General features: G+C 39.3%; 1 protein-coding gene across 9 annotated transcripts in view; it reads right to left on the minus strand.

Moving 5' to 3' along the window:
* Positions 1-297: 297 nt before the first annotated feature.
* Positions 298-19984, minus strand: part of TAB3 (TGF-beta activated kinase 1 (MAP3K7) binding protein 3) — a 50483-nt gene continuing 30796 nt past the window's right edge. For 6 of the 9 annotated variants that reach the window (XM_075430113.1, XM_075430102.1, XM_075430091.1 and 3 more), the window contains 5 exons: positions 16050-17502; positions 12693-12853; positions 9540-9633; positions 7827-7910; positions 298-4968 (listed from right to left, as the gene is read on the minus strand). In XM_075430113.1, coding sequence (XP_075286228.1) covers positions 4820-4968; positions 7827-7910; positions 9540-9633; positions 12693-12853; positions 16050-17502 — 1941 coding nt within the window. In that variant the 3' untranslated portion in view covers positions 298-4819. The remainder of the gene's footprint in view (positions 4969-7826; positions 7911-9539; positions 9634-12692; positions 12854-16049; positions 17503-19984) is intronic. The other 3 variants (XM_075430132.1, XM_075430124.1, XM_075430141.1) reach the window with 3 other exon arrangements.

Raw genomic sequence — 19984 nt, forward strand, 5'->3', positions numbered from 1 at the left:
GAACATCCAACATCCTGTTTCTACACCAGAAGCTACACAGAATACCCATCATCTGAACAGGACTCCTGCTTATACAAGCTGTACACACCCACAGGAACAGGATTTGGAAGCCAGCTCAATATTCAGCAATTGCTTAATGAGAATCATATTGATCATCAAAAACAAAACCCCCAAAGCCCTGAAACAAATTTGCTATGGCTATGGGTTGAAGTGGGAGACCATAAACAATCAGACTACAAAAGCAAAAAGGCTGTATTTTTTAAATGCTTCCTATTACATAGAAGAACAAATGCAGGATGTGATGTTTGCTTAGTTTTATTAATTTATTTTTGCAGGAATCTGCAACTCGGAGTATGCACTTTCTGGAGGTACCATGCATGCATAGCCTCTGAACGCTTTTATACAATTTCATCTCTTAGTAATAAGTTCATTCACAGCATACACAAATCTAGAATGTAGATACCATATATACAGGATTAAACAGGATCGTGTCTTCTTTTTTTATGAAAAAAATTTAACAGGGTTTCACACAGCAGGAAATATGGATTAGATACACTGGTGCCACCATAAATAAATAAGTTTCAAGAACACAGTTTTTTAAAATCGGTTTCAAAGGTACTGAAAACCCAGGATTATAATATTGCATTAACTCCATTGACTTCTGATTATTCAAAACCAAGAAAAATATTCTCATTAATATTTATGGACATAAACACCAATGAAAGCTCCAAAATGAAGAAATCTGGCAAAATTCAGTCATGGCTAGCTTCATATCATATTGACATATTGAAACGAAACAGATGCAGCAGCACATAGAGACAGTACTGACTATGAGATGTGATATCTGTGCATGTCTTCTTTTGTTACGGGAGTAAGAGTCACTGCGGAACAGCGCACGTAAACTCTGTGGGACCAAACAAGCTGACGAATTGTTTATGTCCAACTGTCCACTTCTCATCAGGATAGTCATTTTCACATTCCAGGGTATACCACTGAATTTTAAAACAAAAACTATCATCCTGATGACAAGCTTGTTTTTAACATATTTCATATTCTCACATTCTTTTTTAAAACATTCTTTATTGTTTTTATTTTTTGTCCCCATTCCAACTCAAGTATTTTTATTTCAGTTTCAACGGGTTTTACAATCAATATTATAAATGTAAAAGTATTCAGAAATTGAAATGAGAGATGTATAACTGGGACAGATAAAGTAACTGAAAGAAAAGGATGTTCTTTTTTTAAAAAAAGTGATTTAGTAGCATATCATAATCAGAAAGTACTGAGACCAGCTCTTTTAAGAATTATTACACCTTTTCACCACACCTCCCATTTTTCAAGGGAAACACACACATACCACAGACACACAGATACACAATTCAACCTGATCTAAGACTACATTTTACAAAGTACTTCCTTTTGTTTGACCTCCCACCCCCTTTCCTCTTCACCCAAACAAGACTAATAATTACATCAAATTAAAAGTAGATCCAAAGTTCAGGATTTCTTTTGGTTTACTATGTTCTGAATCATTTTCCACAAGCCCCACTCTAAATAAACTTTTAGAGAACTACAGTAGTATTCTATAAAGGGAATTCATCTTAATAGCACAGTAAATATAAAATAAACTTTATAAAATTTCAATGAACAGTGAAATCATTTTGAATATCCGAATGTCCAAGTCAGTTACAAACTCTACCACTCTAGTAGCATGGCTGAGGGAAAGCTCAGTCATTAAGGAAAAAAGAAAACACAAGTAGTGCATTAACTCAACACAAGGGCATCAGCATCCCACCATTCACACACACAAAAGTTTTATACAATACAGTGCATTTTGTATGCCAGCTGACATCAGGGTTTTATGTGCATTCAATAAATATTACACAAACCAATCTTTTTGGCATAATCTACAATTCATTTGGGGTGTGAACGGTGTCACCTGCTTTCAGAAGGAAAATGAATCTTCCAATATTCAAAATACAATTTATATTCTAACAAACTAAAAATATTCAAGCACCATGTAAAATCTTTACTACTAATGTCTGAGTGTGGGCATTTACACGTAAAACAATACAACAGAAGGGTTTGGGTTTTTTTTGTACAAGCAACAAATGAGAGTAATTGAAAAACTGGTGTAAAATTATTGGTACGAAGGAATTCATTTGCAATTTAACAGCACTCAGTCTTCCAAAAAGTATCTTGCTGTCACCGCAGCCTTCCTTGCCTTCCTCTGGTAAAGCTACAACTAAGATCAGCAAGTCTCCATTTATGATTATTACAGCTCAAGTAATTATTGGACTGCATGCACTTCCCCCCCCTTCAAAAGTAGTATCTAGTCTGTCTGAAAATGGCACAACTGTATTGGTGCATGACACACCTACTCTCATTTGCCGACTGTCATTTCAGTTGCTATCATTTTTTAATTCCGGCAAAAACAAATGCTTATAAAACTTCAACAGAAGTACAAATGAACAGAAAAATGAAATAATACAAAGGCAAAGGCATCATGATAAAAAAAGTCATGAAGTTACTGGTATTGTTTTGAGTAATTCATCATACAGCTGATAACAGCAATGGTACTGCTTATCCTAGGTATAATGATTCTGCTCATCTGTTTTCTAGTTATCTCCGTTTTGTCAGACTGTCCACTTACATGAAAAAATTAATGTTTACCTTCTAACTTGATTTGACAGTGATTTTTTACCCCTTTCCATATGTGACGAGCTCATCACATAGTAATATAAATCAGGGAAGGAGGGAAGGAGGGAAGGAGGGAAGGAGGGAAGGAGGGAAGGAGGGAAGGAGGGAAGGAGGGAAGGAGGGAAGGAGGGAAGGAGGGAAGGAGGGAAGGAGGGAAGGAGGGAAAACTAGCTCTGATGCCTTTGTTTTGTTCAGCAGTGGTACACACCGATTGCTGGAGATCTCTTAGCTTATTTAAAATTATGCTGAAGATTTAGTTAGTGCAAGAACATACTGAAAAATGCCAGATAAAATATTGGTTCCTCATCTAAGATCACAGTTTGGTTTTTTACTGTTATCTTTATAAATCGCAGAGAGAGAAGACACCAGATTGAACAATGCAGTCAAGATGAGTTTTCCTCCATCCATCCCTTACAAACGCTGCTTGATTTTAAATAAGGATTCAGACACATGATTGTTCTACCATAGCTTAACGTGTTATCACACATCAACTGAATTGCGGCAGTTGACCATATGGATGTGGCTGCCATGAGCTAAACACAATCTAAAATGAAGTAGTTTACATCTCTTCTGGTATGGTGTAGCTAGCACTTTTTGCTTCACAGTTGCAAAGTCAATTACCATAATTCAGCTGACATGCTTGGTTGTGTCTCTGAATCTTGACAAAGTTATACCATAAAATCTCAAATGCACTGTACCAGCTTCTGACCAGTACACAAGAACACCCTACTCAGTTGCACAGTTGTGGAACATAATCATTCAGCTGCCCAAACCCATGTTCAGTTTCACAAGTATTGAGTGCTTTATTACAGCAACCTGAAGCATTCAAACAAATTGAACATCACCTTTATAATACAGTGTATCATATGCATAACAGTACCAGTATGATTTTCAGTTGCAAGTCTTGTGTTCTTCAACCTACGGCAAGTATTTCCTGATCAAAGTAAAAAGAATGCAGTGTGTAATTTTTCAGGATCTGGCATGTGTCATTTGTACAGGTTGGTTTATTAACAATGTGCAAATAAACCTTTACTGAAGAGCTAATTGATTAATTATTTTTCAGCTAGCTTTGAACTGGGGCACAAAGTACCTTCTGTGCTGTAAACATCATGAGTTCTTCACAAATTGGAAGCTGAAAGGGCCTAAGGAACTGGGTACAAACTCTTCTACACAACCATGGCTGAGCTCAAGTCTTCCAAACAGAATTTGGAGTAGTCTGCATTTGGCATATGTCACTGTGCTGCTACAGAGCACAGGCCTCAAAGATTGTTGGATGTAAAAGCATACTTTTAGCTTTGAAACACAACAGCCTAATGAAAGCATGCAGCAGTATTTTCAACCATAATATGGTAGAATTCATTCTTTATTACCAGTGTTGACAGCCAGGTGAGCACTGTACAAGCAAAAGGGATTGTAAAAAATTACCTCTGATTAAACTCTCTGTAACACCCATACGGTTTCTCATTTAGTCACCTTAGGTTACTATTTCAAACAGTAATTTTTTGTTGACATAAGTTACCCTGAAAAAAAGCAGCAATTACAAATACTCTTCTCCTTGTTTTTCATACACTGCAAAATTTATCGTTGCTTTTACCTGTCTTCTTTTTCAGTAGCTTACAATCTAGAAGCACAGGGAGACTTTGTTTTCCAGCTAGCTGTGGCCAGGTTAAGTCAGCTCTGGCTCTTCAGGTTTTCTGGTTAAGTGTAACATTTCACACCATTACTAAGAGTCCTAGAATGTTTTTAAAAAAACAGTAGGTTTGTTTTCTTTCTTTTTTTTAGAGCCACTAAGCAGTAACTATAACCACAGGACTAAATACCAGTAGTTATTTGCTCTCCTGTATACATTCTTCCCCAGATTAATCCTTTTACATTTTCAGGTTTCATTTTCTGCTTTGCTCACTACAATGGGATAAGACAGAATTTCACCCTTAATTTATTTATTTTTAGTGTAGCTCAAGCAGAAACATCTCAACACGTTACTCCCACCCCTTGCAATATGAAGATTGTTGACTGGCAAAGGCTGGGCAGATGAACTGAAAGGTTCCCCATGTTTCCTTCTCCTACAGCTGTCGGCTTGAAAGCCTGTTTTCAACCCAACGCAGCCCCTTCCTGATTTTCAGGTGTATCGGGGCATTTCACACTGCTCACAGCGATTTAGTGCTGGGTGATTTAGAAAGGTGCAGCTATCACAATTCCATGGAGCCCCTTCAAAGTCTTCATCTCTTGGCTGAGTCCGTGGAGTCTGTTTGGAGCTGCTTTGATGCTCTAAAAAAAGCCAAAGGAAAATATTTTTTCTTATTTCAGAAGAGAAGGATGATAGGCAAGATCATACTGCTAGTTCGTTACCTCTTTATAAATATTCTATATTAAAATAAATGTGGAACCCTTTCCACTCAGGTAACATTAAAAGCCTTTTGATAAAATACTTCTAATTCAGTTTGTGAAATCTGAATATTTGAAGTATTTCACTTCTGTAAAGAGTCACTTAACCATATATTACATTGAAACCAAAAAGCGGTCGCCACCATTAGGGCACTGATACTGCTAAAGGTTTAATAGCTTAAAACGTACTGAGAAGTTTCTTACTGGCACGACAACACCATCCTGTTAAGGAATGACTTCATAGGTTTCTGAACAGCAGTCTATTACAAAAATCTAAATTCAAATAATCCTGCTTTACCTGAAGTAAAAGACTACTTCTAATTTAGTTCCTGCAAATAGTCTGACATATGCAAATAGTCTGCATCTTTTTCTAGCACTTATTCAGGCTGAAGAAAATACAAAAATAAAATGGTGGTCCTGTTTCAAAATAAGATGATGTTTGTTTTTTTCCTCATGGCTTTGCAGCAGGGGTGTGTGTATGTGAAGCAGCACTTCAGCCTGTTTTCACTCATAAAATCAGTACGTATGCAAATCATGCATTAGGTATTAACCGACAGAAAGACTTGGTTTTCCGATGCCTCCTACCACCACTTCAAGACCTCCATTTATCTACCAAAAGTGACAAATACTCCTAGGATGTGGAAACACAACCTAGAAGGTGAGGTTAAGATACCTATCTGCTAAACGCACACCTGCAGAACAGCTTAATGAAAAGAGAACTTCTGTTGTAAAAAAGGACTGCAATTTGTGATTCAAAGTGCACACATTGCTGTTATCTGCTGAGAAATCCAGCGGGTGGCTGCTGACAAAAGTTAGTGCAAATAGTACTTAGGCTTGTCTTCAGAGACATACTTAAAGAAAATAAAAGTAACCTCCTTGCTTAGATGTAAACCCTCTCGAGTCCAGAAGTTGCGTAGTCACATTACCAGTACTTGGCCTCAACAAACTCCTTCTAAGCAAGCAAGTAGTGCAGGCACTAGACTGCACACATGCTGACTAGCCAGATGGCAGCACAGAGCAGACCCTGGTCTGCCCATACCTGTCTGCCTGCCAACACCTTCAACCGCTGAATATTAAGGAAATGGAACTTTTTTAAGTAAAAAAAAAAAAAAAAATTGATGACTTCATGTTAAAAGACAAGTTCAGAATATAGTACACCAGCCCTAAAATTGATTTGTAATAAGTTGACAGACAAAGCCAGGAAGCTAGTCATAGAAGTCGTATAAATCCTTACAAGACACTATCTATCCAACTGCCAAATAAAATCACTTTTTTCATGCAAGTTTTGCACATTATATTGCTTTGACATTGTAAATCAAATAGGCCAGCGTAATTAAGAGAATGTCTTCAAGCATCACAAAGTAGCACTGTAATTTAACACGAACCCAGGCAACTGCCTTCTTGCCACTGCTCATCTGCTGTTACTGTCTTTCCTGGACACCACCACTTATGCAGGAAACACATCCCAGTACTGGGTTGTGTTCTTTTTTTTTTTTGAAACATGAGCAGTAGTTCTGGGCCTTCTCTTTCTTTTAAATTTCCACATACTAAGCATCTTATTATACTGAAGTGTAAAATACTTGCTTCAAGAGAGGGGGAAAAAATTCCTTGTATGAATTCAAAATTCAGCTGCAAAAATCTTTGTGAACTGCTTTTCAGCAACCGATACTTATTTGCCAAATTTGGATTTTTCAAACAGACTGTATGACTACTGATTCAGAAGAGTGACTTCTTTCCCACTAACAATTTCAGTACATGCTAGTTACAGTAAGAGGAGACACAATATCATAAATCTTATCACACATAACATATTCAGAGAAAATACCACTGTTTTCTCTGTACCAGAGCACAGGATCCTAGACTGACTATTTCAGTAAAAAGACACAAAGTGTTTAAAAACTGCCACTAACATTTGAAACCATTCTTTCAACAGATTTCAGGAAGTAAAACAAAAGAAAAAGGTCCAAAAATACCTGAGGCAAAAGATAGGGTTCTGCTCCAAAATCACCACTAAACGTAGTGGAGTTCAGAGCACTACTGAGCTACATAGCCACCAGGTGCCTACCAACGGGGCGCCAGGTCACTCTGGGATGTACCGACTGAACCTCCACCGGGCAAAAGGTGAGACTGAACACATAGCTCCTGTCCTTAAGTGTCTTCAGCTAGATACGAGTCCTGAATACTATGCAATTAGCTCTCGCTGTGCTAAAGCTTCAGGGCTACTGTGAAATTCATACACTGCACCAGAAATAGGTAAAGTGTGACCAGTCATGTTAAAATATAATTAAAAATATAAATTAAAATTTTAAAAAGCTGCTGTGACCAATTAAACTTGTATAAAAGATCCCAACTAGAAGTACAAAATCCTAACAATAAGTGTTAGAAGACAGCTGAACAAACCTGACAGAGCTTTTATCCTAGAAGTATTTACAAAAGACATAATTAGGAAGCTCAGGTTAACACATAGAAGTTTGTGTACTTTCAACTCTTTTTCTAATAGGGAATAACAGTATTTACAAACAACATACTAACAGAACAGTCATTTGCAACAACCTGCCTGAGGAAAACAAGTTGCAGCCAGGACTACTGCACATACATAAAACCCTTCTGCTTTGGTTAGAGAGAAAAGTTATAATAATTAGAGTTGTTTCCTGTGATGACATGGGTTTTAAAAAAAAAGATGGGGGGGGAAAGCTTTCTCAGTGCCGATTAGGTAACTTCATGCTTGTTTGCAGACCTACCCTTTTTAAATGGCTTTGGTGGCACAACAGGACCAGGCTCTATGTTATCATAGAAGTTACACGTGGCTTTCGGATCAAAGTTCCCTGTCAGAAAAAAGAAAGAAAGCATAACTCAAAGTTATTTACATGCCTATGCCAGCGCTATGAACATCTAAAGGCTTCAGATTTTATGCATCTTTTTATTATGACATTATAGATTAGCTTTTTCCTGAGTAATCTTTTGTCATATTTTTTGGTTTGTGTTAATTCTAGTAATTTTTAGCAGGCTAATCCCATATTGAATGAACAACTCCAGTGTTCCATATTGCTTTAAAAATACGTGAAAAAATAAATCTTTCTGTAGGACACATTCTTGGTAAAACAGGACGTCTATGCATATTCTAATCTATTTGACTGTATTGATGTCAAGTTTCTGTTGCAGAAAGAGGATTTTTAAAGACCTAAGTAGATTTCTGCTTGCCAGCTTCTTGGTTTCAACCTGCAGTTCTGTATTGTATTACTTGGTCAGAGCCTTTGTCAAAAAAAAGTTAAAAATATAAGTAAAGAACCTTCATTAAGGAATTTTTTTTTTTTTAATTTGCTCTTGACAACGTCACTTTGAAGTCATCACTTTCTTGGTAATGTAATTTAGCTTGGCCAACAGAAATATTAGCAAGTCAAGTTTATCACGTTGCAACTGAAAAAGGCACCTTTTAGAGATAAGTTGATATTGATTATCAAAATTGACCTTTAAAGAGTCCAACTAAGAGTCCAATTTAAGCACATACCATATTAGAATCATAGAATCATTTAGGGTGGAAAAGACTGTTAAGATCATCAAGTCCAACTGTTAACCTAACACTGCCAAATCTACCACTAAACCATGTCCCTAAGCACCACGTCTACATGTGTTTTAAATACCTCCAGGGACGGTGACTCAGCCCTTTTTCCCTGGGCAGCCTGTTCCAGTGGTTGGCAATGCCTTTGGTGAGGAATTTTTTCCTAATCTCCAATCTAAACCTCCAATGATGCAACTTGAGCCCATTGCCTCTCGTCCTATCCCTTGTTACTTTGAAAAAAAGAGACCAACACCCACCTCACTACAGCCTCCTTTCAGGTAGTTGTAGAGAGCAATAAGGTCCCCCCTCAACCTCCTCTTCTCCAGACTAAACAGCCCCAGCTCCCTCAGCCACTCCTCACAAGACTTGTTCTCTAGACCCTTCACCAGCTTCATTGCTCTCCTTTGGATGCACTTCAGCTCCTCAGTGTCCTTCTTGTAGTGAGGAGCCCAAAACTGAACACAGTACTCCAGGTGCGGCCTCACCACTGCCGAGTACAGGGGCACAATCACCTCCCTACTCCAGCTGGCCACACTATTCCTGACACAAGCCAGGATGCCATTGGCCTTCTTGGCCACCTGGGCACACTGCCGGCTCATGTTCAGCCGGCTGTCAACCAACACCCCAAGGTCTTTTTCTGCCGGGCAGCTTTCCAGCCACTCCTCCCCAAGCCTGTAGCGTTGCATGGGGTGGTTGTGACCCAAGTGCAGGACCCAGCACTTGGCCTTGTTGAACTTCATACAGTTGGCCTCAGCCCATCGATCCAGCCTGTCCAGATCCCTCTGCAGAGTCTTTCTACCCTCACGCAGATCGACACTCCCACCCAGCTTGGTGTCGTCTGCAACACTCCCGCCCATATTTAAATTATGTTTTTAAAAAACTATCAATTCTATACCTCTAGATTGAAGGAGATCAACTTCTTTCAGTGTACAGTCAACATTTATCTGGAGCTGTCTATTGAGGCTTCTCAATCTGGTCATTTCATCAGGCTAGAAAGAAACATCCCAAAACAGTAATTGCGGGAAAGTCAGTATCTTATCTGACACAGAAATAACATTGCTATATTTTGTTAGCAGCTTTAGTAGAAACTGAGTATAGATAAGGCACTGAAAAAAATAACCAAGTTTCCACTGTCTGTCCCGTCCCTCCTACCCCATTTATTCCCTCAAAAAACATTGTTCTATTGGCATTTGAGGAGGAAAACAAACCAAATCAACCAAATAATGTCAGAAGTTTATTTATTTGCATCACACCAAGGAGCTCCAACATGCCAAACTGTCTACTCCAGTATGTTTAAATTGTTCAATGATGCAAGACAGTAATGATTTTTCACAGAATAAGCAGCTATTTAAGTCCACATATTTGCATATCTTTAAGAACGTCCAAGTTACTGGACTACAAGTGTTCTTAATGCTAGCAGCAGTGAGCATTAACATGTATGTCAGAATAACTATCTTATCCTAGGATACATTCCAGCATCACACACAAAGTTACAAAATCACAGAATCTTTGAAGTCGGAAGGGACCTCTGGATGTCATCTCACCCAATCCCTCTGCCCAGACGGCAGATAGCTTTTGCGTATCTCCAAGGATGAGGACTCCACAACCGCTCTAGGCAACCTGTGTCAGTGCTCAGTCAATCACACAGTAAAAACTGGTTCCTGATGTTGAGGGGGATCCTCCTGTGCTCCAGTTTGTGCCCAGTGCCTCTGGTCCTGTCACTGGGCACCAGTGGAAAGAGCCTGGCTCCGTCCTCTTTGCACCTTCCTTTCAGGTATCTATATACATTGATACAATCGCCCCCTGCCCGAGTCTTCTCTTCCCTAGGCTGAACAGCCTTAGCTCTCTCAGCCTGTCCTCACAGGAGAGATGCTCCTTAATCATCTATGTGGCCCTTCACTGGACTCTCTAGTATGACCATGTCTCTCTCTTGCACTGGGGAGCCCACTCCTGGACACCATACTCCACGTGGCTTCACCAGTGTTGAATAAAGGGGAAGTGTAACCTCTGTCTCCTTGCTGGCAACACTCCTAATGCAGCCCCAGATCTCACTAGCCACCTTTGACACATTGCTGGCTCATACTCAGCTTGGTCTCCACCAGGACGACCAGGGCCTTTTCCACAAAAATTCCTTTCCAGCTGGTCAGCCCCCAGCATACACTGGTGCACAAGGTTGTTCCTCCGCAAGTGCAGGACTTAGTACCTCCCCTTGCTGAATGGCATAAGGTTCCTGCCAGCCCATTTCTCCAGCTTGCTGAGGTCCCTCTGAATGGCAGCACAACTCTCCCAGTTTTGTGTCAACAGCAACTTGCTGAGGGTACACTCTGCCCTGTCATGCAGATCATTAAGGAAGATGTTAAATGGGATCAGACCCAGTATTGACCCCTGCGGTACATCACTAGTTACTGGCCTCCAATCAGACTTGTGCAACTGATTACCACACTCTTGGTCTGGCTGTTCAGCCAGTTTTCAATCCATCTCACTATCTGCTCATTCAGCCCATACTTCATTGGTTTCTCTATGAAGATCTTACAGGAGACAAAGATGAAAGCCTTACTGAAGCCTAGGCAGACAATAACCACTGCTCTCCCCTTATCTACCAGGCCAGTCTTTACATCCTAGAAGTTTATCAAATTGGTCAAGCCTGACTTCCCCTTGGCAAATCCATGCTGACTACTGCTGATCACTTTCTTGTCCTTCATGTGCCTGGAAATGGTCTCCAGAGTTAGCTGCTCCATCACGTTCGCAGGGATCAAGGTGAGGCTGACCAGCCTGTAGTTCCCTGGGTCCTCCTTGAAGACAGGAGTGACATTTGCTCTCTCTAATCTTCGTGCACTTCTCTCAAACACCATAATCAATCAAAGATTATCTAGAGTGGCCTCATAATGACATTTGCCAGCTCCCTCAGTACTTGTGGGTGCATCCCATCCAGGGCTATGAACTCATGTGTGTCGCTTCGCTTAAGTATTCCCTGACCTGATCCTCTTCCACCAAGGGTATACCTTCCTTGCTCCAGACCTTTTCCAGGGTCTCTGGGACTCGAGATTCCTCAAGGCCTGCAAAGACTGAGGCAAAGAAGGCATTCAGTATCTCAGCCTTTTCCACGCTTTATGTAACCAGGTCTCACGGATCAATGGGCCCACATTTTTGCTTGTCTTCCTTTTGTCATCTGTATACTAATAGCAGCCCTTCTTTTCGTCTTTGTCATCCCGCGTCAGATTTGAGTCTTAGCTTTCCTAACCTCATGCTTGCACACTGAGACAGTGCCTCTGTGTTCCTCCCAGAACATACCTGTCAACTGCTGCCCTGAGACAGGCGAGACATACAGTAGCCATGCTCGTTAAGCAGCTAACAGCCCCTACCATGCCTTCCAGCCTACATTTGTGTGCATAGTTTATGTCAACACAGTGAGTAAGTCTGAAATGATTTGGCTAACAACTGCACAAAGAGGAAATTGTTTTTCAGTCTGATGAATTCTCTTATCAGAGCCATACAGATGTTTGGGCTGGAGTCACTTGCAGGCGGAAGTCACAAAGGTAGAAAAAATCAACAAGGGAAACAGGAGAGAGGTGCCAACTATTTGAGCCAACACCACCAATGAAAAGTTATTTGGCACATCCTGCACATACCAAATAGGAAACAGATTGTCTAGGAGATGCAACTACTCAAACAACAAAACACCTTTAAAAAAAAACGTGAAACCTTGCTGCATGAACACCAAGCTGTATATGGCTCCGGCTCTTTAAGCGGACTTGGACATACACTTCAACAGTGTGTTAGGAAAGTAACCATCTGTTCAGTTCTACAGGCCAGTAAAGCACACGTACACAAGTTTTAGAAATTCTGTTGTAAACACTGAGAAAGCTGGACACATACCTGCTTCTTAAATTATAAGAACTGGCTTATGACAAGCTAAGAACTTACAAAAAGTCATCTCCAAAGACTGAAGATGTTATACCCCAAAATATTTTTTTGTATAATACTTCAGTTCATGAAAACATAAAAAAAAAATCTGTATCTTGAATTAAAATACTAACAAATTGCTTACGGTTGGAATTGCAGTTGTACAGCTAACTCTTCGAAGCCGCCTCTGCATTAAATCATGTTCCATACCATTGACTTCGGCTTTCAGGCGTTCGAGCTCTTCTTTCTCAAGCTTCAGTTCCTTTGCTAATCTCTCCATCCTTGCTCGTTGATGTAACAGCAAGGCTAATGTTTTACATGGAAGAAATAGTTACTAACACACAAAAACCTGGAAAACTGAATTCTTGACTTATGCATAAGATTCATGAGTGACCCTTCTGGAAAAAAAAAAGTGATCATAAACATGCAGCCAAATGTCACTGTGAAGATGCTTTCATGCCAAATGAACTACAATTTAGAACAAAGTTCTTCCAGAATAAAACCACATTTTAGACAGTAACTTGAAGTTGATATTACCATTTTGGTCAAAGCTTCTTTTTTTGCATTTGGTCTTTCTCATCTCAAAAATACAAAGGCACCTGTACAAGGAGACAGCTTCTCAGGATGAAACAGCAACCTAGTTATATTATTACTGTACTGACAAAAAAAACCAAACAAAACACCAGAGGTAAGATCAGAAGGTAAAACACATCCCACCTGCTGCTCAATAGCAGCTGACACACTACCCTTAAGACATTAACCAAACGTCAGTCTTGAACTGTTCTTTTCACTGCTATTACAGATTATGCTACCATAATCTGAAGTAGTCTTAGCTTTTCAGAGAGTGCTGCAATTCTCAATACCGTAAGTTCCAGAGTGCTCAAAGGCAAAACTATAGAACTTCAATAAAACAGACTGGAGTATCCAGAAAATAAAAAGTGGGGGCAGCTCAGGTGCTTGAGAGTCTTTAATTCTACAACAGAGCTGATTCGCTGTCCTCTAATCTCTCTCTGCGGTTAATCATCTCTCATATTTTTGTCACAGTACTGAAATCTACGACTCTCAGTCACAAGCTGATGTTGGGCTCCCAGAGCAGCCAAAGAAAGAATTTTGACTAGCTAGAAAATAATATTCAATTTCTGCAAGAGCAGCATTTCTCAGTATTTCATCATGATGCAAAACTGGCAAAGTTAATTAGTGTGATGATTAGCACTTTCTGATCTGGCTGTTTTTACCTGATTAAAATCTGCTAGGACAGAGAAAAATAAGAGAAATTTGCTGTGGGTATTCAGACAAGCACGCTGCTGATATCACAATGTTCCAGCAAACTGTTTAAATGTATGAAGACGTCGTAGAATCCGCAAAACGTTCTTTCGTACAAAGAACTAGCCAGCACCCGCCCTTTTCTTTACCCCTATCCGACACAGGTAAAGAAAAACCACATAATATCTCAAGAATATTTGCATACTAGCTAAAAAAAAAAGGTTAGAAAAACAAGCAACAATGTAACACAGCTTACTGGGGGAGGATAAAAAAAATAATCACCCAGTCAGGAGCATAAAAATGACAGCATTTTTTATCAGATGTCAGTATTCTGGGCAAAAAAGTAGCACTATACTTTGGATTTTGTATGGATCCACCAATTCACTGCCAAAGAATAAACACTGAAAATCCTATCCACGAACACTGTCGGATGTTTTTATAACACAGGCAGCAGTATTACTGAACAGAACTGTTCTCTACTTTTTAAAGTGGCGTAAGTCATCCAAGTAGAGTTTAAGAGATCACAAAAACAAAAAAGTAGAAATACCAGGCTGTATGATTCTCCACTATTATTATCAAACCTTGTCATTGTGTGACTCCTCCAATTTAACATCTGATACGAGTACATCATGTAGCTTCGCATTATACTCTAGTAGAACTCATCAAACTTGACCCACACTACAAAGAAACAGTGGGAGTACAGAACCAGAATGGATTTTGGTGACAGTTTTCACAATGGTTCATATTCAAATGAAAATTAAGTAAACTTGCTTGCTATATTAAGCCATTAAATACACTCTTCTTTAGGACTCCTTTGTGGTAGTAAAGAATATAATGTTTATTCTTCTACAATTTATTTCTATCAAGAGTTCAGAGCGCAGCAATACCAAAGGCTATAATAAAATCCCAGCTGTGGTAGGTATTGCCACAAAAGCAGATGCCCCAAAAACCATATAGTAACTAGTTCTATTCATTTTGTTTTCCAAATACACAAACATATGAAGGCAAAACCAGATTTCTACATTTCAGAATATGTTTTTCTCAGTTATGTGAAGCTACTTAGTTTTCTCACATAACTGACAATCTTTAATGAAGCTGTAATAGGAACACCACCAAGCAAAGCATGTGGCCTTGGAGTTGCAGACCTACTACTGCTCGTTCGCTCTAAATAACATTTCTGATTTGGTCTACCAGGTACCGAACAACTCTTTGTTGATGAGTCAGAATAGCTCAAAAGACACAACACAAAATAAGAAATCAGGAGCTACGGGGCAGCACTATAACCATTATTTGAGCTCTCTAAAGTGAAAGCAAGGCTAGAAAGAGCAATGGAGGAATAAACTCTCTTTTCCAAACACAAATCTAGAAATCAAGCACATTTTAAAATAATTGCTGCTGATTATCTTTCTGTCATTACCCCAAACGATTGGTTTGAATGCTTGCAGACTGATTTGTTTGCTCAATTTGACATGTTTCAAACCCATAAAGCAGATTACTCTGAGAAAAGCAGCTTTCAGCTAAAGGCTATATTTCATCTTTGGTCTTCTTTTTTGACTAAATTACTTAATTCTTCATTTTTACGTGGCATTAAGACTATTTTCTATCCCTATGCAGCAGAACACATACCCTAAAATTTGTCTTTGAAAACTCCAAGTGGAAGAACTGAACTTTTGATTAAGTTCTTCAAAATAATTCTTTTACTACCTTTCAAAACAAAAATATGATTTGTATTGACACCCAAAGTAATTTTAGCTGCAATCCTACCTCTCTCTCCTCTTTCACTTAATACTCTTCAATCTAAACCAAAGAAATTGGCTTCAAAGTCCCTTGCAGAATTTTGTGCTTCAGGTTTTATAAAGCATCCGAGTACGGAACAAAAAAAAAAAAAAAAAAAAAAAATTCCACATGTAAATTCATGACACAGTTCTTCAACACAGAATTTACAAACCAGACACACAGCATATGAACAAACCACTTAATCTTGTTAGCTGCAGTGTTTTCGTTTAAGAAACTCCCTTAACATTAAAAGCATAGCAACTTTAAGAACCTCAGAAATTATTTATTAGACTGAAATTTGGCAAAATCTTTTAAAAATCAGAACAAACTCTCTCAATTAGATGATTCTTAATGCAATTTCTATTCTTCTCTGTACTGGTTTGACAATTCTCACTTAGTAAGTAGCAAAATCAAGGTGAAAAGCCATTTTACAATAATACAGTTCTCAGGGTGAAACATTTACCTTGAGTGTAAGCATAGTCGTCTGATCCAGAACTAGAACTTCTCTGATACTTATGGCTTCCTTTTTCTCCTCCAGATCCTGGGATTACAGAAATAGGCTGAATAGGTTCTGGTGCTGCAGAGTGCTCTTCTTGGTCCACTAAATTTAAAAGATTCTCAGTCGGTGCTCGACCTACTGTGATTTTAAAAACGGTTGGGTTTGGCTGAGACACCATTACCCGAGGAGACTGTGTTGGCGCACCTGTAGGTCCAGTTGGTTGCGTGTACGTAATATATACCGGATTAACACTAAATGGAGGTTTGGGTTGACCCGACATACCTCTTGATGGAGAGCTTGAAGGAGGAGTAGTGGCTGTATACAGCGGGTGCTGGTTTCGTTGAGATGGTTGGTTACTTATTGGTGAAGGACTTCTGTTCATTGCAGTCCCAGGTCTTTGCGGCGGCTCAACTGTAATTTCTATTTTATTCATGGAACCTTTGGATAAACTAGGTCCAGCAAACGGAGGAAGATATGATACAGAGTGACCGCCTTGTTTTTGAAAAGTCTGGGATGCTTGCTGATAAGGATGGGGTGGCACAGTTGACGGACTAGGAGGCATGAAAACATGTGAACTCTGATGACTCAGCTGAGGAGGCTGAACTTGGTGTTGAGGAGACCCAAAGGGAGAGGGACACTGGGATGCCGGTGGAGATCGAAAAGCTGACTGAGGGATCTGGGGTTGTTTAGGAGAATACTGAGAAGGTTGGTAGTTCTGTTGATGTGGATACACAGGTAGGGGACGAGGAGTATAATGTGGAACCGGGCCCTGTGGCGATGAATGCCACTGTGTACTCTGAGGAGTCTGTCGTCCTGAAGAACTTTGAGATGTCTGTCTTATATAAATAGAGCCAGGAGTCCCATAAAGATTGCTTGGAATCTGTGGAAGAATTTGTAGAGCTCTGGGTACACTCTGTCCAGAGGGGAGGTTTTGTGATACTGTAACAGTAATGGGATTTGTACTGTACCGAGGTATGTGCATATACGTGGGAGGAGGGCCTTGCATAGCAGATGTGTTCATTCCTGGTTGTATGGAAGATGGCTGTGGAGGTGGCTGTGGAGGTGGAGTAGCTGCATTTCTATTCTGGTCATTCATGAAAAATGGATTGTAACTAGGAGAAGCTGCCACAACAGCGGGAGCAGAATGTGGTTCTTGAACTAAGCATATCAGCTGTTTACCTGCTGTGCGTTGTGGATCAATATGTCCATCGCTTGAACTGTGTACCAGTGTACGACCACCATTAAGTTGAGCTCCATCCCCTGCATGATAGCTGGTATGAGGATGAATACCCAGATTAATGTGCAAAAGGCTATTTCTATTCATTCTGGTGTCATCAGGGCTATGGTACTCCATATATAAGTATTTGTTGCTCTCCTGTGCAAGGGCTCGACAACAGGCATCTAGGTTGTTGTTGTTCTAGGAGTAAGAATGGATGTCTATTATTGTCAAACGGCAAAAGAAAAAGCCACTGCTCAGCATTCAACAAGCACTCAACTGACGCTGGAGTTAAGACTAGCTTGAACACTACTAGGGATAATATTCCACAAACACGAATTGTGAAACCAAGGTAATACCTACTAGGTCATAGTATGCAAGGAGGACATAGCTCACACTGCATCTAGCAAAATGCTATGGTAACACTAGCTACAGTATGACATACTAAAAAAATCAAGTCCGGTTTTGGGGAAAGCAATGGTTAGAACTATTGGCTTTTTCTGCAAGCTAGAGGTACGTACAATTAACTACTTTAATAACAACATGAGCCAAATCAAACTAGATCAAAATTGCAGACTCTGGAAAGTTGAAACAAAAATGCAGATGACATTTTAATGTTTACCCGAGTATTTATCTTTACCTGAAAGTTTAAAAGCCCAACATTTTAAACCAGCTTCTCTTGGTAGAACAGAATTTAGTGTCTTAAAGGTGAAGTCAGAATAAGTATTGCTGGAAAAAGTACTGGCAATTCCATAAAGCACCTTACAATTCTGACATAATTTCAACTGCCTTTAAGAATTTCAGGCTCAAGGCTAAAAAAAAGTTTATTCATACATCAGTGAGGAAGCCAAATAACCCCTGTAAATGTTTGATTTGCTCTGTAGTGCCAGCAGCTGAAACTATACAGCCAATAAATTATGAATCAAATCAAAAGCATGATGGGGGATTCCCTTTCTATTCTTCCCCTCTCCACTCATTTTAGCTTAATATAGTCTTGTTAAAAGAACGACACGAATTATAGCTTTTCCAAAAGAGTAAAAACACTAGAAGGGACTCCAGATTGTGGATTTTTGGTTTTTTTCCTCTTCAGTTTCTCACACAACAGCCTGTACCAGCTGTGGTTCAGTTTTTAATTTAAACAGTAGTTAAAGACAAAAAATTCACTTTAAGTGAATTTCAACCACATCTGGCACTCACCACCCTCACTTTCTTACTTGTGATCCAAGACTGTGATACACAGCACCTCCTACCAGAACAAGCGTGTACATTTTTATACACACACGCATACATCCCCACCTTCCTTAGTGTGCTAAAGGTTACCATTCTAAGGGATATACATTAATGGCTTTACTTCTGTTTTAAACACTATCACTATATAAAGTTTGTATACATATATTAATACTCACGTGGCCTTGCAAATTTTTCAACAGCCTATCCAGTTGGTTGAAAAGTCACAGTTACATTTCTTTCCTAAAGGACTGATACCTAGTTATTCTTAATATTAAAGTGAAGACGACTTTCCCAACATTTCACACGATTTCACTGTCGAACACATATATTCAGCATCTTCTCAGATGACAACTTACTGCTGAACATGACAGCAGAGTCCAGCACATGCATGGCTCTCACTCTATGGATACTTCTCCCTGACTACTTCCCCTTCATGCCAAGCTCTCCTTCTAGGCCCCAACAGTCAATGGGAATATCCAGGGGTATCACAGAAAAATTTAAAACCAGAACATGTGGGAACCAGACCTTGTAATACTAACGAGCACCACAGTGCCAAGACAGCAGTCTCAAAAAATTTAACTGCTACCATCAGCCACTTGCCATCTCAACAGGACGTCACAGAGTCCTCAGCTTCCTTAGGTCACTTTATCAGGGTGGAGGTAGAGAGAACATAGATAGGACAAGCTCTAATCTGATTTGAATGTATTTGTCATTTCAAAGGACCCTCAATTTTTAATAGGTCCAAAATTCACACTGATTTAAAACTAGAGCATGTATTGCAATAGGTTAATGGAAACCAGCTCACGTTTCTTAAAAGAAATATGAAGTGGGTTTGGAAACAAATTCTACACTTAAAAAAATGACAGATATTTGCAATGTAATGTTAACTAGCTATCCAGAACATCGTATTATAGATGTAGAACGCCATATGCTCCTGCAGCATTAGGGTTCTTTAATTTTATCAGTTTAAAGATGTCTGACTCAAACACAATTCATCAAAAGGATCATATACTTAACAGAACAGAAGAGAACTGTCAGAGAAAGTAAAGCTTTATATTGCAGGGCTTCTCCCACTTCACATTTGTCTGAAAGCAATTCCTTTGTATTTGTATGGTTTAGAAGACACACAATGCAAAAATTACAGCCACAGTTGTAAGTCAACCTAGTCTCCTGCCAGGGACAGGTAGGGTGCAAATACAGCTTCGCTACTTTCATATGCAGCAGTTTATCACATTAGGTTCCACCTCAGCCATGATCACAGAAGGACAAACCAGATCTTACATGTTTCTATTCCATTCCTGAATCTTCCCATAAACAGAAGGTATTCCCAGATGACCATGACTTTGGAAAATGATGATGTGTGATCACTTACTATCACTTCTAATCTGTGATTTTAGATCATACTGGAAGGAAGAAATGGAAAGGAAAAAAATGGAAAAAAGAAAAAAATAGG

Source organism: Opisthocomus hoazin, chromosome 1, assembly GCF_030867145.1.
Source record: "Opisthocomus hoazin isolate bOpiHoa1 chromosome 1, bOpiHoa1.hap1, whole genome shotgun sequence".
Taxonomy (NCBI): domain Eukaryota; kingdom Metazoa; phylum Chordata; class Aves; order Opisthocomiformes; family Opisthocomidae; genus Opisthocomus; species Opisthocomus hoazin.